This window comes from Poecilia latipinna, unplaced genomic scaffold, assembly GCF_001443285.1.
Source record: "Poecilia latipinna isolate Pla-1442-1.1 unplaced genomic scaffold, P_latipinna-1.0 Scaffold1898, whole genome shotgun sequence".
In the NCBI taxonomy this organism is placed as follows: Eukaryota; Metazoa; Chordata; class Actinopteri; order Cyprinodontiformes; family Poeciliidae; genus Poecilia; species Poecilia latipinna.
The window spans coordinates 31,058-58,408 of NW_015114514.1; the positions used below are offsets into that span (position 1 = coordinate 31,058).

Here is a 27,351-nt window from a genome sequence, read left to right on the forward strand (position 1 = left end):
ACAAATTAGTTTATTTAGCTTAGGTTATTCAAATCATTTCATTTTCAAATTAAAGAAAATCACTTTCATTTTTGTTTTTAGGTTTTAAAATAAACACAGTTATCTTTATTTTAGTTATGAAACTTGTTTACACAAAAGCAATGAACACAGTTTTTCAATGGAATGTAACATTCCATTAAAAATAAAATTAAATCAAAAATTATTTCAATAAAGCACATACTTGACCAGTATGTGCTACTAACTGCACAGTAGTGCAGTTAGTAGCGCTGTTGCCTTGCAGTCCGGGGTCTTTCTGCATGGAGTGTGCATGTTCTCCCCTGAATGTGTGGGTTCTCTCTGGGTACTCCGGCTTCCTCCCACAGTCCAAAATATGTCAGTCACATTGATTGGTCTCTCTACATTCTCCTTAGGTGTGTGTGTGCGTGAGTGTGTGCGCATGATTGCTTGTCTTGTTTGTCTTCTGTGCTGCCCTGTAATGGACTGATGGCCTGTCCAGAGTGACCCCGTCTTTTGCCTGTTAACCTCTGGAGAGGTACCAGCATCCCTCACCACCCCACTAGGGATAAGCAAGTAAGATGTTGGATGGACGGCTGGATGGATGGAAAAGCACATACTTTGCAGCCAAAAGACAAAAAGATATACTTTTTAACCATCTTATGGTCTTTAGAGAAAGGGTCCACTAGACCCTGTGAACCGTTTACCCTGTGTGCAGTCTGGTGGGGTTGCACTAACCCTTTTACAAGGTTTTCCTTTGTGTGTATGTGGTTTAGGGAACTGACGGTCTGACGGGACCTCAGCCCTCTTCCTCTCTGCTGTCTGACTGTGACATCTGCCACGCTCCTCCTGAGCATCCCAGTAAGATCACAGGAGGGTTAAAAAAATATGCTCTACATTGTTACATGAAAACAGCTAGCATTTTTAAAGACCTTTACATTTTAAAGCATTAATTCTTTAGTATTTTTGGTTAAAGTTATTAAGTGCCACAGTGGATGTTATAAAGAGCCACATGTGGCTCTGGAGCCGCAGGTTGCAGACCCTCATCTGGAAGAAGGTGCTCTGGTTAGATGGGACTAAACTGATAAAGCACAAACCAGACAAACAGGAAGTAATCTAATCTGCCTTTATTGTCAATCAGCAGCTTAGTGGTGGTGAGAACTAGCTCTGTTGCTTTCGTAGGTGATGTATTTTTGCCATGAACCTCTTGACTCTCTCTGGATCAATTGCATTGGCCCAGTGGCCACCATGTTTAAAATGAGATCCAATGATAATTCCACTGGCATCCAGGAAGTTTTCAACATTGTCATATGTCACTCCAGAACCGATGAGCACTGGGATTTTCACAGACTGGGAGACCTCTGCAAAGGCAAAACACAGCAGGAGAACTCTGCTTTGATTCATTCATAAATTAACCGTGACCTCTGTCTAGTTTCACATGGTTTTATAGATCTTCCCAGCTTTTGTCTTATCAACTTCCAGCACAGATCATAAAACATCCTGTCCTGCAGAGTGAACATGCGGAAAATGTTTGGGAGTGAAAAAGGGCGACAAAACTGTGTGCACAGGAAAGATGGGACATAATGACACCAGGAACTCTTCCTGGTCTATCTAAGGTTTTCACATTTTGAAAGGTGGTGACTTAAACACTCATCTACAAGAATAAAAGGTTACTTGAAAGAGTTCTTATTTTATAAAATATTGTACTTACCATTAAGTTCCAACTTTTTATGCAAAAAATACAACAAAAAATTGCTAAAAATAATATTATTTGAACTATAGGGGGAAGAATGTATTTTGTTCCCTCAGGTTGAAATTGTTCCTGTTTTCTAAAGTGACAAAGCAGAGGGAGAGGTGCCTTCATGAACCGTGAGATAAGTGAGGGCAGATCAGCCCAAGTGAACTTTGAACAGGGTGAAGGCTGAACTCCACGCCGACACGGCCGGCATCTTTCTGTCTGAGCCTGCTCAGTTCACAGACAAATCATATGTATGTGTGTGTATGTGTGTGTGTGTGCGTGTGTGCGCCTGTGAGGAAAAAAGCAGCAAGTGTGTGTCCTGTTCTGTATTTCAGCACTCATGAGACCCTCAGCTATGTGACTGGTCAACGTCTGGCTGAGTTTTGAGTTCTGACAGTAATAGTTGGATCAAATTAGACCCGGTGGTGTTTCTGGGTGAGGACTCTCACACCACATTACACTCTCACGAGAATCTTTAAAATAGAAAAGTGGGACAAAGAACATTCCTTTCTTTGGGCAAAAAGAACAAACAATACACAGGTACTCAGTACTGATGTTTAAATTGCTCTAAGCTGAAATCCCTGCTCCCACAGGGACAAATGATGAGGGAAACTTGACTAGATGTTAAGCCGAAGTTTTCCCAACATGTCACCGATAAACTATTTTTTAATTTTACCTGATTATGATTAAAAAAACATATAAACAGAGAGTGTGTTTGAGATAAGTCTCAACTATTAGATGTGACAATATGTTGAAATTAGAGGCCGTGAAACTTATTATCATGTCCATTTTACCAACAGATCAATAAGTATTTCTAATGTTCACAAAATATTCCCTTTAGAACCTAAAATCTACCAAATTCAGCCTGGACATCTATGATCTCTTTAGTCATAGTTCAGACTTATTTTTTTTTAAACAAAAGATCTCAGATATACTGAAACTACAATGCTTAAAACTGTTATTGTTCAAAGAAAAACTCTTAAAGACCCTTTGAAAGTCCTGAGAATAATTGATCCTGAACGTGAGATGGTCTTAGACCTTTAATCAGAGATTTGTCAATCAGTCATCCAGATATCAAATATCACTGCTCTCAGTTTTTGTGGATCCACATCAAAGGAGGTCAGGATTTTAATTTCTTAAAATAATTTATGCATTTAAATTGAGGATTTCTGCCAATTTCAGCAAAGGCATCAACTAGTGGCATGTACTTTGATACACTCCTTTATGTTTAATAAAAATCACATGAAGGTTTATGCTTTAAGGCATGAAGGAGAATAATCTTTTTCCTTTGTTTTCTGTTGACTTTCAATCATTTAAACCTCTAAAGTGAAATAATTTTTGTAGCTCTAGTGGCTTCTACCCATTAATATCTGTATCTGGTGCGCCTGCCTTTAACTGAGCTACGTGGATCCCAAAAATCAACTAACTTTTTATATAGCGTTTGGAAATCCCCCAGAATTAGTTAAAATCATAATAACCAGGTGAGACATCAGTGCTGGGGAGAAAAGAGACATATCGGTACATTACTCACTCCTTACTGACTCTCTGCTGCACTACTGTTAGAGCCTGCTGTGAATGCTAACGCTAAGCATGGCAGACAGAGAGTTGTCATATAATGGTGAGTTGTTTCTCTGCCAATAGCACATTGAGCAGCCCATAAATAAGTGTGATTGAAAACCCCATTGTTTATAAAAGTTACATACTGCAGATTTACCATGGCTATTCTTCTCATATAAAAAATTAGAATATCTATTGAAAGCAATTTAGCCGCAGAGAAACAAATCATTGATGTCTCAAATCACAATAGAGGTTCATACTGCCACATTTCCAATGCAGCTATAACACTCAAAATGTTGAAAATATGTGTCTGTCATCTCTTGAGCATAAAACCTGAGTTAAAGAACATACAGTTCACATGTTCTTACCCAGGGGACTTTCAGAGTTTAAATTCTTGTATGCATATTAAATACTTTTACATGATGGGTGCCATAAATTAAAGCAACGTAAATGAATATGGATTGTTACTTTCAACTATTGTTCCCCATCTTAGTAAAATATCAACTCTTCACTACAACAGTGCCCTCTGCTGCTCACATCATCTAACAGCCTCTAAAATGAGTTACATGCTGATGCACTTTCTTTTTGTTCAATCTAAATAATCAGTGGAATGATCTGTCCATCACAAAGTCAGTGTAGAAACATACTGATTTGTTTAGTTCTGCGTCTTGTTTCAAGGCAGTGATTGAGTGTGAAACAATGATGCTCCATACTGTCTTCACATTGCAGAAGCTTCCAGCTGAACAAAGTGCACCAGTACCTGTGAGCTCCCATGGGTCAGCCTGATCTCCGGTCGCTGCCCCAGTGATGACGACTCCATCTGAGAGGAAGAACTCCGCAGCTCGGGCAGTCTCCTTTATAGTCACATCAGCTGTCAGAGCATGGGAGCTGCAGACACACAGGCAGCAAGCTGAGCAACAAACAGCATGACTCACTTCTGACACACAGAACTAGATAACTCATGAGATATTAGGATTAGTAATTATAGTACTGTATTAATATAGATAAAGTATACACTCTAAATTGTATTTCATTAAAAATGATAAGTTTTTAATATAGCTTGACTGGTCATGCTTTTGCTATACACACTCTATTAAAATAAGCCTACACTGTCAAACATTTGAGACACATTCAGTTGTTTATACAGACGGCTTCTACGATGTCAGTCAAAGAAATCTTACAATTTTTAGATTTTGAACTTAAATGTGAGTTTCTACTTCTAACTGATTAACTTCAGTTGTGTGAAGTTTTTATTCATTTTATCATGTCTCCAAAAGTTGAGTAAATGTGAGTTTTTGAGTAAACACTTTAAAAAAACTGAAAGAAGAAAAAGGTGGAAGTGGGAACTATTTCTCAGGATGCTAAGTGGCATATTGTTGTTTTTCACAGAGTGAGATGGAAGTGTGTTATATTGACCTGCCTCTTGTGTGTCAGTAAGGCAAACATTCATTTTTGTTTGCATTAAGGCAAACATTCATTTTAAAGCAAAAAGTCAACACTATTAACTAACACTATTAACTAATTGCTATCAATAGATAGCAATAGACTTCTTAAGGCAGTAGATTGCATTGGTTTTTACTGGAGGGTATCTAATTCAGAGGGGGGTTGAATACAATTGTTTCACATTTAGAAGCATTTTTTAGACCCTACTTACAATTTAACCAATTTCCATACATATTTGTAACTTTTACAAGTAACAAGGCTTTATTTGTTTTTTTTTATTTTGTTTTTTTACATATTTGTTAAAAAGGTCACTAGGTTTTGATCTTATGTGTTCCCTATGCTCCTACTGGAATCTGCAAAAATGCACCACTCTGGGTCAGAAACAACCAATCAGAGACAGGAGGGGGGTCTTAGTGCTGTCAATCACCCTCATGTATGCATTGCTCGATGTGCTAATAATGGAGAAATTACTTATCATTCCAGGACAACTGTTTATCTATCGCTGGCCATACTAACTAGCCTTAACACCTGTGCTGAAGCAGGTGTGGGGTAGCAGAGAGAATGGGGGAGGGCGTGAGGAGCGTATACAGGAGGGTGATTAACAGTGTTAAGACCAGTGTTTCTGACCCAGAGCGGTGCATTTTAGAAAGCTAGCAACAGGAACACAGGAAGAAAACAGAGGAGCTTGACTTTTTTCACAGATTATCTGTCTCATGTTATACTGTCATGATGTACTGACATTACAACAAATATATAAAAAACATATTGTTTATAAATCTTACATACTGCAGCTTTACTGGTGTCCTTATGGGCCCGCTGACTAACATGCGAACGTTTTAGGGACGACAGTTCAGGGATTTAACTGAACAGATGGTCACTTCACCTGTGCTTCTTCTTGATGTCGGTGAAGATCTGAACCCCATCAGCTCCAATCTGCTTGCGATATCTCAAAAGGTCCCCGGCACAGGCATTCAAAAGACCCTCATCCGCCACATGAGAAAAGACAAAACCCTCTGCTCTGATGAAATCCAGACCTGAAAACATACACACATCAAAGTGGTTGAAGAGTTGATCTGAACAAAAAAACTCAAGAGTAAAAACACCCAGCATGAACTGGGAAATTTTCTGATTAGCTGATGAAAAGCTGAACCTGAAGCCAAAGCTACAGCTAGCGCTTGCTGGTTAGCAGAAGATAGGATCTGGACTCCAAGGGGCAGAGTGGGGCAGACATGTCTGACAGCAGAGCAGACCGCAGTCATACAGGCGCACACTTCAGGGCCCAAGTTGAACGAGTAGGGGACATCGTGCATGTTTTCAATGATCAAGCCGTCCTGGATGAGATATTTATGAGTTCCACTCTCATTTAGAAGGGAAGATTTCAGCTGTGTAATGTGATGTGTAGAAACTTACAATGCCTGCTTCAAGGTAGACCTCTGCTTCATGGCATGCTTCTTTGACAATCTGCAACATATTTAAACAACCCAGAGGAGTACCTGGAATAAAGAACAAGGACCAATTCAAAAAGAATTACAATTGTTTGCTAATCCCTTCAACACAATATAAAATGCAATTATTGCAAAACACTTCAGCATATGCAATGCTAATTTGTTGGAAGTTTAAGAGTAAATGTGTAAAATCTTTCCAGAGTCATTCAGCAGCAGGAGCTCCTGCTCCATGAACAATAAAAAAGTGAACAGTAAAACATTAGAGAACAAAGATTATAAAAATGTTAAGTTACCTGGCAAGGCTTTGGCATGAATCATACCAATAATGACAGATTTTAAGGATCCAAAAAGGCTCTGAAACTTCATTTTGTAGTTTGTGTGGAGCTACAAGGCTGCAGAGACTAAACAAAGTTAGTTTTCCTTTTCACTGGAATGAGGTGCATGTGACTGAGCAAGGTTCAAAGAGAAAAATCAATGAAAGGCTGGAAAAATAAGTTATTAAATAAATTTGTTCAAAGAGTCTACGACTGGTTATCTGATGTTGTGATATAATTCATTAACACTTCCAAAATCTCTGCAGAATGGAAGAATGGAAATAAGAAAATAAATCTGGAATATTGTTTTTATTATTTAGTTATATAATTACTTAAAGTTGTAATCAAGAATTTTATGTGTATTTGCGTAATAATATAGATGTATGTCTCATAGATTTTTGACACACTTTATGGGATACGTTTATAAACTAATAAATCTACTCCATATTTGTTTCCAATTTATTTTTCATTATGAAATTAATAAATAATTATTGAATGGTTTATATACAATTTTGATAGTTCAAGCCATGATGGAGATAAAAGTTTAAACAAATAATTACATGATTATGTCGAATAAAATATCAGTAGCCCAATGAAAAGACTTAAATGTAGTATTAGTAATTATCATTGTAGTCAAAATGTTGAAGTACATCTATATTTTACTGTTTGGATTAACATCTAAATCTTTGCTTTATCAGTAAAATATGATAGAAACTTTTTTGCTGCTGCAAAACTTTTCAATGGTGGCATCAATAAGCTGTGGCATTGCTTCACTTCCAGTGGTACCTGGAACACAGATCAACAGCTAAATGATTGAAATTTGAACACAAGTGATGCACCAATTGGGCATTAAAACTGGCAAAACATTAACATAAAACTGGCAAAACACTAAGCTTTTTAATGGCCTTAACCTTAAACCTTCTGGAGGACTATGCTCAAAAGCCCAGTCTGTTCCAGAAATCATAACAGTTTAACTTAACTATCGCAGTTTATATTCAGGTAAAATTTAGCAAGAGACTTGGTGTTCAACTCGCTAACGGTCATGAAATCAAATACAAATGAGCCTAAGTAACTGTTCTGTTTGTTACAATTCAGCCTCTCTAATATGGCGGCGTCAGTGACGTATGACAAAACAAATAGAGCGGCGAACGTCTCTCGGTCGGTGTTTCTGGCGGTTTATGGTTAAATTGCCGCTGCCATCTGCATAACCTTGTGTGACAACAATGTAAGACATTCACAGAAAGAAAATACGCTTAAGTGCTACAAATATTTTATGATTTTGTTCACATTTTTTGGTTTAATCTAAAAGACCGGGGGTTTGTTTACATCTGACAAGCAAGCCACGCGGTATCTGGAGACTTCCTGCTGCGAAAACACCGCCCCTGCAGCTGTCACCGCAGCAGTCACGCCTTCTGTTAACTGGACTTCACTGCAAACTTAAATTTTTGCTTCTTTTAACAAAGTGTAAAAATACCATCGTGATGATGTAAAAGCTAGGCATTTCAACTGCATCACACGGAGGTGAGAAGAGTGAAAATAGTCACGTAAAAAGCGGCTTAGTGTGGAGGTTTAGCCCCAATTTAAATGAACTCCTGACTGACGTCACAGCGTCGACTCATCTGTTCTGTGCAAGGCGCGAGCTCAGCTCAGACTACCGAACAAAGCGGCCAGAAGTCCGAGCAACAGCCACGCGCTCATATTTTATATCTGACACTGAGAAGAGTGAACTTCAAGGGCAGAGACCTGAGGTGAGCTGCTTCAATCGCAACCGTCACTGCAGCGAGTTAAAACAGTTTCAGCTCACACTTCTGAAAACTCAACTGACTTACCCAAACTGCAACAAAGTTGGAATACACGCTGTTTCTAATAATTATTAGAAAGTCGGGGTGTTGCTATTGTTAACTTCAGGCCTAATATTGTTTGTTTGTTTGTTTGTTTGTTCGACTTGTTAAACAAGATCTCAAGCGTGTCTGATGATGTACTGGTTGTTCGGCCATTATGTGAAAAGCAGCTGTCCAAAGTTAGCGAGGTGCAAGAAATGGAATTTACCTTAAAATAGGCGACGGCGTGAAGGTTTACAAACACTGTATCATCTGGAGTTTGTCACAAAATGACTTCATGTTCAGATTTGCTTGTTGGGCCTGTTTTCGCAGAGCCTTAGCTCTGCGTACTGTACCAGTTTACCCGCGCCTCACTCGGTTTGGCTTTGTCGGAAGGAGGGAGCTCAGCGTGGGGGTTGGGGATTTATGAATGTGTAGTTTTCTTTTTAAAAATTCTCCTAACCTGACTTGTTTTCTGTCTTAGGTTTGCTCTGAACGTTTGAGCGGCCTTTGAGAGGATAATGCGGGGACAACAGTGAGTCTGACATTGAGTTTATGAATGAGTTCGGAACCAGTGTCTGAGTGTGACGACAGAAAGTTACAGAGCCTTAGCCATCCGGCTAATCTGTGGCCTGTTGTCACAGGACTTTATTTGGGCCACAAGAACATGTTAATGCAGGCTTGTTCCACGATGTTACGTTGACACATGAGAGTTAATATCCCGTTTCCTTATGTGCTTATTTTACAGGGAAGACAAGGAACCGAAGTCTGCCGCAGTCGGAGCTCCCAAAGTGAATACAGTACGAACGAGAAAGAGGAAGGCAGATGTTGCTATTGTAAGGAGCATTGAGAGCCTGTTTGTCTTTACTGCCGAGTCTAAACGGGAATACACCTTTAGTTCCAACTCTTTTTTTTTCCACACTGATCTCACAAATGTCCATTGATTCTGCTTCCTTTTGGCAGTTAGCAGTAGATGTTACTCTGTTTTATTGCTTGTGATACTGCTTGTTTTTTTTTAATCACTATTCAGTTTATTCTTAAGATCTATGGTACATTCAGAAGTTTTCTTTAACACCATGCATATGAACCTCATTAACTGGGAGACTTGTGAATATTGATCCAACATAAAATTATTACTTTTAAAGAATTGGATTCACACATTCGAAAATATTTTTTTATTATTCCTAATCGATACAAAGACTATATATACAGATTAAAATTAATTGGTTAACATGAAATGCTAAGTTGCTGATTCTAGAAGAATGTCTTTTGAATTTTGGTTTAAGTTATTATAACTGATCAATTAACTTCAGCTCTCCTCTTGGGTGATAGATTCTGTTTACTCCCACTAGCTGGATGGACAAACGATGAGTCTATGGGAGTTTTATCAAGATGTAAGAGGGGGGAAGTGTAGATTTGGAACAGTCAGCAAGTCTTTATGTGCCATTCCAGGATCAACTGTAGCCTAGAACAAGTCTACTAGGATAGATGTGTTCCCATTTCAGATCAGATGATCAGGATTGGTCAGGAAATTTATGAAAATCACAAAAGCTCAAACCTGCCATGAACTCTAAGGCCAGTTTAACATCAACATGAACTGAGAGAATGGCAGGAAAGTATTTTTTTTATGTGAAATTGATACATTCATGCTCAGCTTAAATGTGCAACTTCCCACAATAATAAATAAAATTCCTTCAGGAGAAAATGAATATAGAGCTATTGACTGCAATGACAAGTATGTTTCAGTCCCTGTAGGACAGAGGTGGGCAACTCCAGGCCTCGAGGGCCGGTCTCCTGCAACTTTTAGGTGCATCTCTACTTCAACACACCTGAGTCAAATAATGAGGTCATTAGCAGGACTGGAGAACTTGACTGCACTGAGGAGGTGATTCAGCTACTGGATCCAGGTGTGTTGGATCAGGGAGACATCTAAGAGTTGCAGGACACCGGCCCTCGAGGACGATTGCCCACCCCTGCTGTAGGATGTAGCTGTTCATTTTTTATTTTTTTTGTGATTGCTGCAGCCTAACATTACTGATGTTGCAGCACCATTTTCGAAAAGTAGCAAGTTTTGTGTAAGCTTTATTTTTCCATAGCATGGTCTTGCGAAAAAGTTAAAATAGCTGACTTTTACAATAACGACAGGATTTGAACAGTTATTAAAGTGAAAATAATATTTTCAAGTACCTTCTTGAAAAAGCCCACTTAATGCAAATCAAATAATGTCCTGAGGAGATGTCAAAGTTCAAAAGAAGAATTCCACATTGGTCAGTCAAGTTAACAAACGGTTTACACAGCATATGCAAATCCTATAGAAAGTTTCAAGATGGTTTTTGCACAAATAAAAAAAGGTAAATGTGACTCTAAATGTTACCGTTTAGCATTACACATGCTTCCATCTTGCTGGTTCGACTTTCAGTGACATTGTGAAACAGGAAGTTAAATTAGGAGGTTCAGGAGATTTGCAGAAATGTATTTGTGTTGCAGTGATTGGTCAGAAAAGGAAATAGAGAAAATATTTAGGTGATCGGTCAGATTTGTGGAAAAGTTCTGATGACTGGTGAAAATTTGCGAATGAGTGAATTTGCATCGATCACATCTCAACTTCCTGGAGGGACTGATACTTGAAGGAGCTAAATTGAGGCGTAACGGCACTGGACCAGCCATGGTTGTAGAACCATCATGATGTGACTTTTTTTTTTCTTTTTCCCCTGCTAGTATTGCTGCAAATTGGGACACATTTAAGTGTCTTAACAGATCAATGATTTCAAACAGACCTCAGAACTGGTTTTTGATTTGTTGGTAATGGATAAGGTAGGGCAACATTAAACTTCTTTATTGGCATGGACCTTAACCTTGTTTATGAACTATGGGTCTGTTCCAGGCAAGAAGGGAGGTTTAAGACAGGAGTGCTCACATATTTTCAGAATTCAGCAAGAAGCTTCTTGATGACTGAAAAGAACCGTGTAATTTCCACAGTTCTTGGTGAAAGGGTTAAATGCTAAGAGAGATTTAACCAAGTCTTCCGTGGTGTGTATGTCTATATTTGTGGTGGTATATGTAGTTCTCACCTTGTAGGGATCAGAGAAAAGCTTATGTGAGGGGTCCACCTAACTTGGTTTAAGAAATTAAAGTCAGAAATATAATCATTTCTCCCTGGAAAATTGTTGAAAGTTGAAGTTGAAATAAATTACTAAACAGCTCCTAATTGATCATTGATGCTCATGAGTGTATATACAACTGTCTGCATTTGCTGTGTATTCTGAGCCTTGGTTGAAATCTGTTCATACATTCTTTTTGTCTTGGGTTTGTAGTTTTTACCAGACCTGGATGAAGAGGTAGACGAGATGACAAAGAAAAAGCACCGTGAGTCTGAGGTAAGTTTATTTTTCTGGCTGCCTTCAAAATGCTCTGAGAGGAAGTTTAAACTGGTAGCTTTTCTTTCCATCAACTGGCCTGATGGGAAGGACTGTTAGCCCAGAGTTCAGGCTCTGTGCATGGAGATGAAAAGGTTTGTTTGTCTTTAAATGAAAAGCTGTGAATAATATGAAAAAAATTCCACAGAAATTATATTAGGAAGTTAATCAAATGTAATAATATGTTTTACATTTCGCCACATAATACTTTGTGTGCGCACAGGAATTGTGTCAGACCAACGTATGTAACCAACCTAATTGTGAAATGGAGGGAAAACAATTTATGAATTTCAAATTCGTCTCACAAATGAAAATATGAAAAGTGTGGCGTGCATTTCTAATCGGCTTCTGTGAGAACACCTTTTAGAAATGATGCAGCTGGAAGTTGTTTAGAATTTCTTCAGTTTAATTTGGATCCAAACTTTGACTAGGCAATTCAAATTAATAAATAATTGTGCATCTTCTGTACCATATTTCTATCAGAGGTGATCATTTGCTGCAGTAAGCCTCTATTGCAGCAAATGATATTGCAAGAACAAACAAATATTGCATTTGTGGTGTTAATATGATCTTATTTATATCTTATCACAATATTTTATGGTATTATTACTATAATGATAAAAAACATTTTCATTTGAAATGAGCTTCTCCAGGAAGCGACTTCAAGATGTTTGATTTATTTCCACACATAAACAGCACTCGATCCATTTTTTTTAATTTACCAATATTTATTGATGCTTTCATGGAACAAACAGAAAAAAATAGAAAATAATTTATTAAGACTCATAAGAAACAAAATCATAAATTGTTCACAATAAGTCAGACCATTTATGATATATGTTTATCATATCATAAGTGATATGATAAACACCCACCTTTGAGCTCCTTTTGTCTGTGATCATCCCTCAGGAAAGTCATTCCTAACTGTAGAACACATTGTGTTATTTTGCTTGCATCTTGTCTTCCTAGCAGGTGAGCTGCAGTCTTGAGGTGGATTGCAGAAGTCCTCGCAGCTGGACCTCCACTCCGCCTCAGGAGGAGGACCAGCAGGGCTCCCTGACCAGTGCGGGCCTCTTTCACTACAACTTTCACAACATCTTTGTAACGCCGGTTCACTGCACTCCGCTCCCCACGCTGTGGTGAGTTCTGTTTAGTGGTTGATTGTTCTGAGCTTTGGGAGCCCAGTCTGGTGCAATCTGGGCACATCAAGGGGTGAGCTTCCAAAAGCCATCCATCTATTTTCTATATCTACCTACTTCACTCGGGTGGCTGGGGCATTTTAAAATGGGAAGCTAAAACTCGGAGTTTCCGACAACTGCTGAGTTCAGTGCACAAAGCAAAGTCTGTTCTTAATGCTTCGTTAAAAGGCAGCACATCTGGCTGATTATGGTTGACCTAGAAATATATTTTAACAGTTTTACTGTGTTTTTAGCTTCTGAAGGAAAAAGGTCTAGGTCATGTTGTTTTTTACAGCATTTATTTTCCAATTGTTTCCTCCAGTTTTTCCATTGGATTGATTTTGAATTAATGCTTCTGTATTTGTCAGCTGGGCCAGTAAGGATGTGGTGTGGAGCAACATGCTGAAGAAGGACAAGACCTACTCCAGGGACATCCACATGCTGGAGAAGCATCCGCATCTGGAGCCCAAGATGAGGGCCATCCTCTTGGACTGGCTTATGGAGGTCAGTAAGGTGGCAACACCCTTGAGGGGAGGTCTACCTAGTGCTGGTCAAGATGGCTGAAAAACACATTGTGACATAAGCATTTCATATCAGTTGATATCAATAACTATTATTTTCTGTTAATTATACCTGTATTTTGGTCAAGCAATTCCTCTTGACTACCCAGAGAGAACTGATGTATGCGCAGGGAGAACATGCAGACTCCATGCAGAAAGACCCCGGGCAACAGTGCTACCAACTGTGCAGCCCGCTGATCAGCATTCTATCAGATGTATTTTCTGTTGATATTGATCACGTGTCTGTTGTGATTAGATATGGTGGTTTTATCGCCCAGCCCTAGATGTAGCAGCTGAGAGCATCGTGTGACAGATGTCTAAGGGAACTGGCTCAGATGTTTACAAAATGCAGATAAAAGCTTAATTAAGATTCATCTAGGGGTCCTTATTAATGCAAACAAATTATAAAGCTCTTTGAGTTTAAAATGTTTGCGTGCACTAAGTGATTTGCAGTAAGCCCTTCAACTTCTTTTTCCTCTTTTTGAATGGATTTTAGGTAAGCGAGGTGTACAAACTGCACAGAGAGACGTATCACCTCGCTCAGGACTACTTTGATCGCTTCATGGCCACACAGAGGAACATCTTCAAATCCACACTGCAACTCATTGGCATTACGTGTCTTTTCATTGCTGCCAAAGTGGAGGTTAGAGCTGTTACTTTGTTTTCCATCATTATGGTGGTTTTTGCTGATGCAGTCCTCATCTCATGATTTTTGTTTTTCCAGGAGATGTATCCTCCAAAAATCCACCAGTTTGCCTACGTTACAGACGAAGCCTGCACAGAAGATGAGATTCTCAATATGGAGATCATTATCATGAAGGTAAGCAACACTTAACTCCAAGATGTCCCATAAAATGTTCTGCATGTCAACAGGTAAAGTTAGCAACACGTCTTTTTCCCATAGATTAAAAAAATGAATATAGTTCAATAACATTCGCCATTTTTCTTAAACTGTGAGAATTTATAGTTGGTATGTATTGACAGAGTTGCTTGTATTCTTTAGCTCTGTATTCTAGGTCTTGGAAAAGGAATGACCATCTTAGAAATTGGCTTCATATGTCACACATTAAGGTCCATAATGTAACTGTAGATAAATAGATGCAGAGATAAATGGATGAAAAAGATCTATCATTGGTTAGTTCTGAAACTTTAGAAAATACACATCTGGACGAATCTGTTGGCATCCCTTGTGAATGTGTGTAATTGGCCCTAAAATAAATTTTTCTTGATGGACGTTTCCATGCAGGAATCTTTCCCAGGATCCAGGATGCTTCTCTGGGGGCTTTATCTTACCCCTGGGGTTGCACTCCATTTACTTCTAAAATAATTTGCCATCCCAGCTTAACTGTAATAGTTAAGATCATTCACTATTTTTTTCAGCCATCTGGGGCAAAAGAGGACTTAAATCTGTCTTTGAAAGTAATATTTTAGTTTGAACTTATTTATGTTTGGAAACAAAAAGAAATTAAAACACACACCCACAGTTTTGGGACCAACAGGTTTTTAACAGTTGAGATACTGCTGTGTGTCTGTGTGGTTTCTGCTCCTTTGCAACGCCTTTCTCTGGTTTTGTGAAATATCTGCTAATGTTACAAACTTCCTCTAACTTTGAAATTATTATAATACAGTTCATTACTGATTTATAATTTGCATAGCCATTTATTTATTTATTTATTTATTTTTTGCTATCCAAAGTTGTTGCTGTTCTCTTCTCCTCTGCTGTTGCTCCAAAAGCAACAGATCACAGAAGTTTGCATCAGTAAAATCCCTTTAGGTTTTTGTAGTTAGAACTTTTAAGGTGTAGCTATTAATTTATGCTGGTTTAACATGTGACAAATGTTATGTTGTACTTGTTAAGAGTTGTTTGCCTATTGAAAGTAAAGCTTAGTCTTAATGTGATGTTCATAAGTGGTAGTGCGAACAGTGGCTAATTGAGTGTCACTATGTTGAAATTCTGACTTGTCCGACTCCAATTATGTTAACTGGAACGCTGTTACATCGGTTGTGACGTCAAACCCAGCTAACTGGAACACAGCATTTATTCAGCAGATTGTTGTAGATACCAAGTGTGTTTAAAAATGCTTAACATGGGGGGTGCAATGATGGCACAGGGGAAAAACACAACCCATGTATGGCAACCTTAGTCCTCGATGCAGCTGTCACAGGTTCGAATCCCAGCCTGATGACCAGCTGGGATTTGAACCCGGGTCTCATGGACTACCTTCCTGTCTGACCACTCTCCAAGGCCACCAGAGCCAAAAAATCTTTAAAAAAAAAAAAAAAAGGTTAACATGGTATTTCTTTTCTCCACTAAATAATAAAATTAAATGTTACATTTGAAGTATATTTTAAAAAATAGAAAATTGTGGAAAAAGTTGTACTTCTTGTCACCCATTTCAGAAAGTGAAATTTATATGTTAGCTTAAATATACAGAGTGAGATTTCAAGGCTCAATGTTTCGTAATTTTGACATTTATGGCTTACAGATACTCAATATAAAAATGCCAACGTTTCAGAAAGATTTGAAAATTGTGAAAAGTTAAATACTGGAAACTCACTGTGTCGTGCCTTAATCAACTAGTTAACTCAAAACACCTGTAAAGCCTTCAGCTGCTCTGTCTGGGTCAGTCAGACACTATAAGGACGTTCTAGAGCCCTTCATGCTTACTTATGCTGATTTAATTTTTCACCAAGATTTAGCACCTGCTCTCACTAGCAAAAGGTACCAAAAGCTGCTTCAATCACCATGGTATTCCTGTTCTTGATGAGACTGGCAAACTGACCTGACCTGATCTGATTGCACTCGGCGTCTATAGAGTCAAGATGAAGACGACACACCAGACCCAACAATGCAGATGAGCTGAAGGCTGCCATCAAAGCACCCTGGGTTTCCGTTACACCCAGCAGAACCACAGATTGATGATCTCTGTGCCAGAACTTGTGGTTTTCATAATCTGTAAGCCACAATCATCACAACATTTGGTGTAGCAAATCTGAAGAACACCATTTTCACTTTGTGAAATGAGTAATAAAATATCAAACTTTGGGCGAATCACAACAAGGAGGAAGGAGCGTTGTGTAAGATCATTCAGCTCTATTCACCTGGATCTGATAATTTACTAATTTTAACACTATTATTCAAATAGCATATGGGTTTACATTCCACAGTATGATGTAAAGGATTAATATTTGTAGAATTTTTTTTTTTTTTGTAATTAATCAAAACTGAAGCATTAAAGTAAAAGGACAATCAAATACTTAATAGTGTTATCTTTCTGCAGTGGACGTTTTGCAGACATGGCCTTACATTATCCATATGCAGGTCATGTGGATAATGGCTTTATCACCTTACTACCCTCTTCAAAAATGTAATGGTGCATAAAAAACAAGAGTCACCGAATATATTAGTAGCAGAGATTTTGAATACATGGTACTTTAATAATTGGCTAATGTTAGCTAGCAGGTCTTTGTGATTTTGCATGCATTGATATTTCAGTAACATTACATTTGTGCTATATTGTGTATCACAGATGTGAGTAGGACTGGCCAATAAATCAGTGACAATATATATTGAGAATAGACACATAATCAATATCAATAGACGACACATCTGATAAGTTTTAAAATTTTCATTGAACTCTGAACCAGAACTGCACAGCATTCTGGGGGATGTAGGCAGAGGAAAGACGTTAGCTGCTCAACCTCGCACAGCTAGCTAAGCTAGGTGGATGGTGTCGACTAACTCACTCACTCACTCTTTGGTTACTTAACAACAACCTTGTTGAGTAACTTGCACAGCAGCAGTTTCAGATTTTGCCACCAGGCCTCATAACTGCTTAAAAATAAACTACAGCCTGGAATAAAAACTGGATAAATCACGAAAGGTCTCACCACTAGTGTGGCAGCATTTCAGATATTTAAAACAAAAAACTAATCTATAAATTATCTATAGAATGATATGAAACCTTTATTTCATGATGCATATTACAGTCATCTTGTCGAGCTCTAGACATAAGACAGCTTTCTAGCAGGAAGTGATGTTTCTGATGTGTTGCTTCTCTTTATTCACAGGAGTTGAACTGGAGTCTCAGTCCACAGACTCCCATCTCCTGGCTCAACGTCTACATGCAGGTGGCCTACCTGAAGGACACTGAGGAGCTGCTGATCCCCAGATATCCTCAGGAGACCTTCACACAGATCGCTGAGGTGTGTTTCTATGTGACTTTGATGTCTGTAGGTTGAGGCTTCATCAGTCTCTGGAAACAAAAGAAACCAGATTTTCTCCAAACAAGCTGACACTTGGTGGATCAAAAATGTAGAAGCCATTGTAAAATCTATTTAATAAGTGTTTGCAATAACTGTTTATTTTACTTAGCATGAAAATGTAATAGTTCTGCTTCAGCATGTCCTCTCATTTCCTTTCAGTTGCTGGATCTGTGTATGCTTGATGTGAGGTGCCTCGAGTTTTCCAATGGCATCCTTGCTGCGTCTGCACTGTTTCACTTTTCCTCACTGGAGCTAGTGGAAAATGTCTCAGGTGAGGAGAACATGACTTTCTAACATGCAGAGAGGTGAAGTTTAATTAAAAACATGTTGAGGTTTGTCATTGAATATCTGAATATGTGGAGCCTCAGTTGGGATTTGAAGGTGTCTGTATCTTGGGCCAAAGGTTTTGGCAGTGACACAAATACTATCACTGCCTGTTATATAAAAATCATTTTATTTGCATTAAGAGTTCTATTTCAAGAAGGTCCTTAAAAATGATATTTGCATTTTAAATATTAAATTGTTAAAATCCTGTCATATTTAGGAAGGTTATGTGCAGCTATTTCAACTTTTTTGTAAGACCGTATTTTGTCAAAAATAAAGCTAAAGAAATTTCAACTTTGACCACAACTTTTTGAAAAAGTTGTCACAACATCAGTCATTTTAAGCTGCAAGAATCACAAAAATCGCTACAGGGCCAGCCGGCCAATAAGAGCGGAGATCAGAAAAGCCTGTCACGATGAGGCCAGACAAACAAAACAATCAGCTGTGGAGCTTATTTAAAAACTCAGGTTACTAAACGGAAAGCTTGCTCCCTATTGGAGCCGAATATTTCTCTTTGGTACTGCTCCCTAGTAGTGCCACATAGATAAAATCTCCCTGTTTGTCTCAATGTGTAGTGCAGCGACTTTAGCTCGTCATGCAGGCCCGGCCCAAGGTTACATGGAGCCTTGACCAGAATTTGATTTAGGGGTCCCTATTCCTGCTAACCACATCCGCCACACTAAGGGCGTTTCAATACAGATTTAGTGGAATGTGGGAGAGAGGGGTTAAATTAGCTGAGCTTAAAAGTAACCAGTGATGATTATAATTTACTAAGATGTATTTGTGAACAGAGCTCAAACTCAAAGATTAAACTCATAGCATCAGATTGTAGCTATGGTAATAAAACAATCTAAGTACAAAGATTGTTCTTTGTACTTTCCAACTTGTTAAAATCTTAAATTTAAATATTGAACAATTTTAAATCTTTTAATTTATCTCTGAAACCATTAAATCAAATTTAACAACATTGTCATTCTCGATAAACAAATGTTATAAGTGGATCTATGGTTTAAGTTCAGATGTTAACATTTGAACTTAAGGTCTGGGGGTCTTAACCAGCTGCTAAGTTCATCTATGCTTTGGGTCAACTCTAAATGTCACCAGCATCAGAGCATTTTTAGATCCACTGGCTGATGAAATGGGATTTAACAGAAGTACTAAAAATGTATATTTATTTGTATATTTTGTGTTAAGACTCTAGCTGTACCTTTAAGTATTAAGTACATAATTAAGCCAATCTACATGAGCAACTAGACATGTGGTTTTCAAGATATTGTATTTTTGCTTATTTTCATTTTGCTACAGTAATGAGTTTTGCTCCTTGCCTTTCATGCAGCTCTCAAGAGGGTGGAGGTGGAAGAGTGTGTGAGGTGGATGGTCCCGTTTGCCATGGTGCTGCGAGAGGCCGGCGGCTCACCAATGAAAACCTTCACTGGGATCGCTGCAGACGACATGCACAACATCCAGAGCCACTCGTCATTCCTTTCATTACTGGTAATAATTATTTTAAATTCTAGTACAAACCAGATGCATCAAGGGCGAGAAGATGTAAATCTTTACATAGTTTTATATTTCTGCTAGGTCTGTCAACATTAATATATGCAAATAATCTGAAAATTTTAACACATCAGTATTACATAATTCAGATTAATCAAACTACTTATTTTGACCTAAAAGCATCTCTCCCACAGACGGTTACTGCTGTTGTTGGCGATGAACAACAGTGACGGATTAAAGTTTTCTACAGTAGCAGACGGCAACAAAAGTTGAAAATTTTTCAGCTTACTTTTGTTACGTCGGTAGGCTGCATGTACACATTTACATGTACGAGATCGAAATTTCACAATTACGCTGGTCACTCTGCTGGATGACAAGCGACTGTCACCTCATCGTACAAGTTTCATAGTAAATGAATGGAGAAGACATTTTTCATTGAACATTTAAAGCAAAATGAATTCCTTTAAACCTTCCTTGTGTGTGTGTGTGTGTATATATATATATATATATATATATATATTATTGATTTGGAACAATAAAACATTAACATGCAGTGGTGGTGTTTGATATGGGCTGTTGAGGCAGTTGCCCTGGGTGACATCAGAAGGGGGTAGGCACCCAAGAACTAGAAAATAAACTATATCATCACCTTCCAACATTAATGTCCTTAGTCATATTTTGTCAAAAATTATTTTTTTTTTGCCTAAAACATCATTTGGAAAGAGATTAGATTTTTTTTGTTTGTTTTTTTTTTTTTTGTCAAAAAGTGAATTGGACATTTTTTATGTCAGTTGTCCCCTGAACAAGTGTGCTGCTACTTGTATGCATGTGTGATGGAGTAATGCTGATGAGAAATGAGAGACTAAATTGCCTGATTTTTTTGCTACAAAAAAGTATCAGATAATTGCTTAATTTTAATTGGCGTGCAGCAGAAAGAGAGGGTTGCCCAGGTCACCATTTCTATAAGAACCTCAACTCTGTACATATTTATATTTCGAGCTTACAAAGTTAGACATAGTGTGACTTATCGGATTACATTTTTTTTAATCGATTCACAGCAGTAGTTTCTCCACACACAAACTGTGCTGGGTACAGATTGAGATCTTATTATTAGTGTTTTATTCCAGTGTGTTTTGGTTGTGTGCAGACCAAGGCCCAGTCCTACCACAGCGTGGACCTGAAGCATCCCAGCAGCTGTCCCGTTCCCTCTGGCGTCCTGACTCCGCCTCTGAGCAGTGAAAAAACAGACGAGTTGAATGGAGCTGAGACTTCAGGACCCACAGTCAGACCACGGATGTATACGCCTCCCCTCCAGACACATCTGCCAGAGTAGAAAACACTTCAGCCTGGACCTAAAAGACAGACAGATTGCCAACCTAACCTGTTTAGAAGGACACAGGAGGTTCTCAGTGCTTCTGTAGACAGGCTGGCTTCAGTTAAAGATGAGGTAGAAGCTCCCTGACCTGCAGCAACGTCACCGATTCAACCCTTCCTTCAGTCTGCAAGCAGAGGTGGGATTAGGACGATGTGAGGCAATCTGTTAGGTTCCTATCCTTGTTTCCTATACAGGGACAATATAGAGGTGACATTTTACAGATTCTATACTTGATTGTATGCATGTGTTTTAACAGTGATTGGTGTGTGCATAATTGTTTTTTTTTCTATTATATATATTTTTACCATTTTGCGTCTCATTCGCCCAATAACTATTTCTAGGGTCATATTTGGTCCTATGTGCTGCTATGAAGTGGGCTCTGCATGATGGGAAATGTTTGTGTGCAAGAAATGGCATGTTCTTCTTTAGTTTCCTTCTCTGGTGTTGTCGGCTGAAATGTGACCAGCGGCCGTGTCTTTGGGACCAGTAGCTTGGCTACCTCAAAGTGAACCAGCCAGGCTTTAAAAGCTACAACATTGATTGTATTTAATGTTTTTTTTTCTCACACTTTGCAGTTTTTTTTCTCCCCATCAAAATGTCAGATTTCTATTTTTCTTCGTATATAAAATGCTGCTACATGTTTTACATTAAAGGTTAAGATTTTTGTGATATCCATGGATTAGCCTTTTCTAAAGGCACTTTTTTCTAAAAAGGTTATAAAGTTTTGAAATTCTGTTTAAATGTAAAAGGTGTTTGGTTTTTGTCTCTTTGTTCTAGAATCACAAGACTGCTCGATTCCACTAGGTGTCAGTCATGCTTTTACAATTCATATTCCATTCATAGTAACTTAATGTACTCTTAAAAAAAATTAACAAAATATGTTCAGATAATTATTTTTTAATCCAGTTTTTTAGCATTATAGTAAAGTTTTCCAATACATCTTAAATTTCATGTTTGGTAAATCATGAAAATGGCCCAAAGCTTTTCTGCAAGTAAAAATGTTGGGCAACTCAAAAATTAAACACTTGTGTGAATCTCAAATGCCTGTATTGGTTTGCCTTGTAAACTGAAACTGACCTCAGTGGCAAAGACAGGACAAGGTTTGAATTTCTACAATAAACTTTTTTTTTTTTTTTTACCCTTGTATAAAAAATCTAGGTAACTCGTTTGATGTAATAAATCTCCTCCAGTTATGAAATCACTGATAAATGTGCAAAAATGCCCAGTCTTGGTTAGTGAAGTGGTTCTGACTGCACCTTTCATGGGCCTTCATTCCTGTTGAACATTTCTACATTTTGTCTATCAACAACAGACTTTAATGTATTTTTATTGGAGTTTAGTGTGAGGATACATGGGTTATCAAGTTTCTACAAATAGAAATCTGGAAATGGCATGCACTTGTTTTCAATGCCTTTTACTCCGATTCCCCTAACTTTTTTCAAATTTCCCTTTTTAATTTAGAAGTTTAGTTTTAAATTAAGAAACTCAAATCAAATTGTACAGTTTCAGCACAATGCCAGTGTAAGCTGACATTGTTTTAATAAAACATGAGTCTGTAAACTCTTAGAACCACAGAAATGGAGAGTATCAAACAAAGCTCATTGACAGGATTCTGGTGGAAAACTTTGGATGTTGACTTCAGTTTGGTTCTTTGCCGTTCACCAGTTGGATTCATTCGCCCTATGTCATAATGGGCACGGGTGTGCCCATTCTGAATTTTGTCTAGACAAAATTCAGAACTAAATCTGAGGTTATTGGGACAAGAGATCTCACAATTTGATATATTTTCAAAACCTTTGCTAGGTATTGTGTGAAAATATTGTCAGCAGTGATGCTGATAGAATCTTACCAAACACTTCACCAATGTGTTTGAGGGAGTGCACACTTATTCAAGCGATTTATTGCATCTCGTTTGTTCTTTACAAATTATTAGATTCCTTTTTTTCTAACATGATTATCAAAATTCATCCATCTATCATCTCTGAGGGTTTGGGTTTTTTTCTTTTTGTTTTTACAATCAAGAATGAAGCTTGTTTCTTTAAATGTCCATTTTTGTAAAACCAACTTCATCAAACATTGTTTTTGTGCTCTGTCAGATGCAGGCCACCTGTTTTGAGCTCTAGATGTTGAGAATAAGCAACACGCAGTCTTGGTAACCACTCGCATAGATCCAGGCTTCTCAGTGTCTCCAGAGGAGGGTTTTCTCTCTGCATGTTTGTAAATGGCAGCAGCGCTGTTTGCTCTAGCTAAGCAAAGTTAGAACCAGGACAGACCTCCCTCAGGGCCTTGCCACCATCCCATGTAAACAACTCGCACCAGTGTATATTAGACACTTTGATGTTACCAGCTGACTTAGTTTCTGTTCTCTTACTCCTAAATATTTTATTGATGCAGGCTTATTTACAACTGTGGAAGAAGATATTGACAATGTGTGACTTCTGCTTATCAAAAACTCTGAGGAACAAAGTTATCCTCTGGTATCATGGGAGCAGCTACTAATAATTAGCATACAGGACAGGAATGAAACTTACGCATCAACTTCTGCAAGACGGTTTACACCCCTCACCAAGCCCACCTGCCCTCAGATCTCAAGACCCTGGACAGCACCTTTCAGGTAAGTGAAATTATTTCAAGTATGTTTTTGTCTCCTTCTGGTGGTGAATCCAGTAAACAGTGCCTTTGTTGGCACTGGTCTGGGACAAGCTGTTAGCTTCAATTTCTGAGATAATGATCTGTATTAAGAGAGTTATCGGCTTCTTTGTTTATAACCTAATCACAGAACCCAATACTAAAAAAAAAAAGAGACATATGTTCTATTTCATTAGAAACAGTCTGATCCAATTAGTTGACTTGGTTCAATCAAAGCCAGACTGTGTGAGTTATGGAACAGGGTCAATAGGTCATTCATTTATCCAGCCATTTCTGCCAAGGTGCAGTTCCAGTCAGAAGTTTACATACAGTCATTATCATTCATTTAGGGCTTTAAAGTTTTTATTTATTTATTTTTTATGTATAATGTACAACTTTTCTTGAAAATTATTTGTTTGGAATTTATTGGATTTTTTCAATTAAAAAAAAAATAATAAAAAATCCAATGCTGACTTGGTCAGCATTGTCAACATCAGGTTTGCAGGAGGTGTGTTCTGCTTTGCTGAGCCGGTGATGAGTGGATTCCAGTTCCTTTAACCACTTCAAACCAGTTGAGAAAAACTGCAATAACTGAACCAAACCTATTGCAGTGTAGCAAACCTGACAAATGAAAGTGTTTTGTTGTCTGGTTTTAAAGTTAGCATTATTGCTAAAGTAACCAGACGCTGTGTACACACTATTCATGAACCGTAGAGCAGTTGTAGATTAAACACAGAATGTGTGGATTGAGCCTTTTTTTTATAACCTAAGTACAAAAGGCTCAGTGTTATTTTAAATCTTTATGGGATTTCATAATGTGTGTTTGTGTGTGGCATGGTTTCCTGTCAATACTACAGCACACATTTCTGGTTCCCTCTTCCATTGTAATTCATTTAATTAAAGAGATTTTATTCACAGGCACACAGCTGGCGACGGCTACTTTCTATTAGCCATCTGAGTGGACGCTCAGTTCGGCGGGAGGACGTGCTCTGGGGCTGCTTCCTATGGAGCGCACAATGCTATTTTCATCTCCCAGCTGAGTTTGTTGTGTGTTTTGAATTTATTAATCATTGATTTTAATGTGCTGCCTCTTGACAGTGGCAGCTACCCACGCATTAATTAATTCTTGCTTCCCAGCCTTACAAAATGGCATTTAAGAAACAATGAGAGGTCGGCTGGTGTTTCCTCTGACCTATAAATGGAAGGCATCAAAAAGCAAAATGTCAAAATTTGCTTTTATTTGTTCTCTTCTTGGCAGATTTTATTGCCTCCCTTTATTTGATAGAGCATGATAAAAAAATGAGGTTATTTTAAGTCTGATGAAATGATGTGTAAATACAGTTGTGTCATCTTTAATATTCAGCTCGTCTTTTTGGGAGGTTGTGAAATGCAATAATGTCTCTTTTGTTAGGCGTGTTTTTCTCAGCGCACCTGCTTTGCATACGGCATCTAGCAGGAGCACTCTCAAAGGAACTGTGGGTCTTAAGTTGAGGATGAAGGTTCTTTGCCATCAACAATAGGTAGTCTGTGTTTATCCTTTGGGTTTTTAAACAACTATGTGTACAAAGATTTGCTTTCAGTGAACTGGTGGAAATAGAAAAAAGGAGATTAGATCTTAAATTAAGCATATGGTACTAGAATTTGAATGGAGTTGGGATTTGAATGTATTTATGAACAAATATTCTTTTTATATTTATTGAGCATACCTGAATTGTTCATCCATTTAAATGAGTGACTGGTCCCTGTGTTTGAAGAGATAAAAGCTTCCTCTCATAATCCTTATTGACTCTCTGGGATGCATAAAGACAGCTATTGGTAAGTCCCTGCAGTGCCCTGCCCCACAGAAAAGGCCTCATCCCGTTCACAGCAGCTTGTTTAAAGCTAAAGATTTTTCTGACAGATTGTTCTCTGCAGATTGATTTGCACATGTGAGAGAGACAACTTCCCAAACTGGCTTTGAGCTGCTTTTGTAGGCCTGCGTGTTGGTGGGTGTATGCTGGTGCTTCTCCGTATTTGCCTACAACCTCAGATTGATAGGCAGCGGCAGACAAAGCGAGACTGGCAGAGAGCTTATTACATGAATCAAAACGCATTTCTTTTAATTTTTAACAGCTGTAACCTGGTGGCATTTTGAGGGAGCACAAACCAAACGCTGCTTTTCAGGTGACTTTTGTAGTTTTCCAGCAGCAGTAATGTGAAAAGCAAAGATGAGTGTGATAGGCTGGGTCTATTCTGCACAAACCTGCTTTTAATGGCCACAAAAAAATAGATCTATTCATCCAGATATCACTTCATAGTAATGTGTCCTGGATTAACAAAGTGCATTAGCACTGCTAATCCAGCTCCTTTCCTTCTCCCACTTCTCTTTAACAGTGCATTCATACCAGCCATGTTTAGTCCACTTTAATCAGCCCAGTCCATCTGCCTAGAAAGTCCAGTTTGTTTGGGGAGGTGTGAATACCTAATCTGAACAGTGAACTCTGGTCCACCTACAAACCTCGGTCTGGTTTCGGTTGAAGTGAACTCTGATGCGGTTCAAATGAATTTGTGATCTCCATGCAGACCAGACCGCTCCAAAAGCAGGAAGCAAACTACAAAACAAGTCATTCTGGGTAAATACAACCAAACAAAACACACAAACACTAGCAAGAGAAATGGCTCATGGTCTTTTACCAAAGACAAAAGAGAAATCCTACAACCACTAAAATCTGGTGCACTTCATTTTTGCTTGTATTTCAGTTGTTCAGTGTCTTCTTCTGAAGTTTGCATGTCGTTTTCTTCAGTGATTCTTGGTGCAGCGCCATCAAAGGTAAGGGGAGGTACAGGTTTTGCAAAAGGTTTGATTCATTTGAAACAGTTCAGTGAGAAACAGAACCACAGCAGCTGAAAATGTAACAAATGGACCCCAATCAAAGTGAGTCTAACGGTCAGGTGTGAAAGCAGCATAAATGTCTGCTCACAAGTCAGGAAGCCCGGCAGAAAGATGTTGGAGTAGGGGATATGATCCTGCAATCACATTTCAGTAAAACACACAATACTGCATGCTTGATACTCTGGTTGAGTCTTCTCAGACTTTGGAGTTCATCAAACTTGTTAGCCAGTGATCTCCCACTGCCCTCTGTGATTGATAGAAGAAATGGTTTGAACTTCCTTCTTCTCTTCCTCCTCACTGCTCTTACTCCATGATGCCTACTTTTCACCTCCTCAGGGATTTGAGGCTTCAGGTGAGGTATTATTTCAGCCTTTGCCATGTTAATCAGCTGCTCCCTGATAAACACATTGCTTATCCTGGTGGGGGCACATGTAAAGTCTGGTGGCCCACCAGGCTTATATTACACTGGGGGAATCCCTGACTTTGCTGCCCAAAGTATTCTATTGTTTAATTAAACATTTCAATTCAAATTCAAAAACAATTTATTAATCCCAAAGAGAAATTAAATAATGATAATAACAACAATAATAATAATTAATAATTACTAAATATTAAATAATAATATTTGAGTGACCTCTTATCGCTAATCTACAGGGTTATTATGATGTTGTCCCACACAATGCAGTTAAAACTCACACCACATTTTCACAAAGTTTGTTTGTTGAGAATTTAAAAAAAAAAAAGAAAAAAAAAAAGTTCAGTAGCCCAAATATTCTGCTAAACAAATGGGCTACTGACACAACAACCAGAAAACTGTTAATTACTACATAGTTGTAGACATGCCTCCATTTAAGAAACCCATTTCTAACTGTACTCATGGTGTAAGTCTGGCTTTGTGGTGGGTAACATATCCACTCTCATTGC

General features: G+C 38.2%; 2 protein-coding genes and 1 long non-coding RNA gene across 5 annotated transcripts; 1 reads left to right on the plus strand and 2 right to left on the minus strand.

Annotated features, from left to right (window-relative positions):
• Positions 1–752: 752 nt before the first annotated feature.
• Positions 753–8,782, minus strand: LOC106935038 (uncharacterized protein F13E9.13, mitochondrial). 2 transcript variants are annotated; one of them, XM_015015282.1, is made up of 6 exons: positions 8,541–8,782; positions 6,143–6,225; positions 5,883–6,063; positions 5,616–5,766; positions 4,050–4,177; positions 753–1,355 (listed from the first exon to the last, which is right to left on the minus strand). In XM_015015282.1, the coding sequence occupies exons 2-6, from the start codon at positions 6,200–6,202 to the stop codon at positions 1,156–1,158; spliced, it is 720 nt and encodes a 239-aa protein (XP_014870768.1). In that variant the 5' UTR covers positions 6,203–6,225; positions 8,541–8,782; the 3' UTR covers positions 753–1,155. The 2 variants fall into 2 exon arrangements, with proteins under 2 accessions (XP_014870768.1, XP_014870767.1); XM_015015281.1 differs by lacking the exon at positions 8,541–8,782 and adding an exon at positions 6,471–6,627.
• ccne1 (cyclin E1) lies at positions 7,926–21,676 on the plus strand. 2 transcript variants are annotated; one of them, XM_015015279.1, is made up of 12 exons: positions 7,926–8,239; positions 8,796–8,846; positions 9,060–9,147; positions 11,626–11,688; positions 12,697–12,866; positions 13,274–13,409; positions 13,962–14,108; positions 14,190–14,285; positions 17,537–17,671; positions 17,891–18,002; positions 19,392–19,549; positions 20,700–21,676. In XM_015015279.1, exons 2-12 carry the CDS (start codon positions 8,833–8,835, stop codon positions 20,883–20,885), a joined length of 1,305 nt encoding a protein of 434 aa, XP_014870765.1. In that variant the 5' UTR covers positions 7,926–8,239; positions 8,796–8,832; the 3' UTR covers positions 20,886–21,676. The 2 variants fall into 2 exon arrangements, with proteins under 2 accessions (XP_014870765.1, XP_014870766.1); XM_015015280.1 differs by having other exon boundaries at positions 12,700–12,866.
• Positions 14,859–26,913, minus strand: LOC106935041 (uncharacterized). The gene is made up of 3 exons (XR_001421827.1): positions 26,832–26,913; positions 17,390–17,395; positions 14,859–14,872 (listed from the first exon to the last, which is right to left on the minus strand). It is a non-coding gene; the product is annotated as an uncharacterized LOC106935041 (long non-coding RNA).
• Between the last annotated feature and the right edge of the window lie 438 nt (positions 26,914–27,351).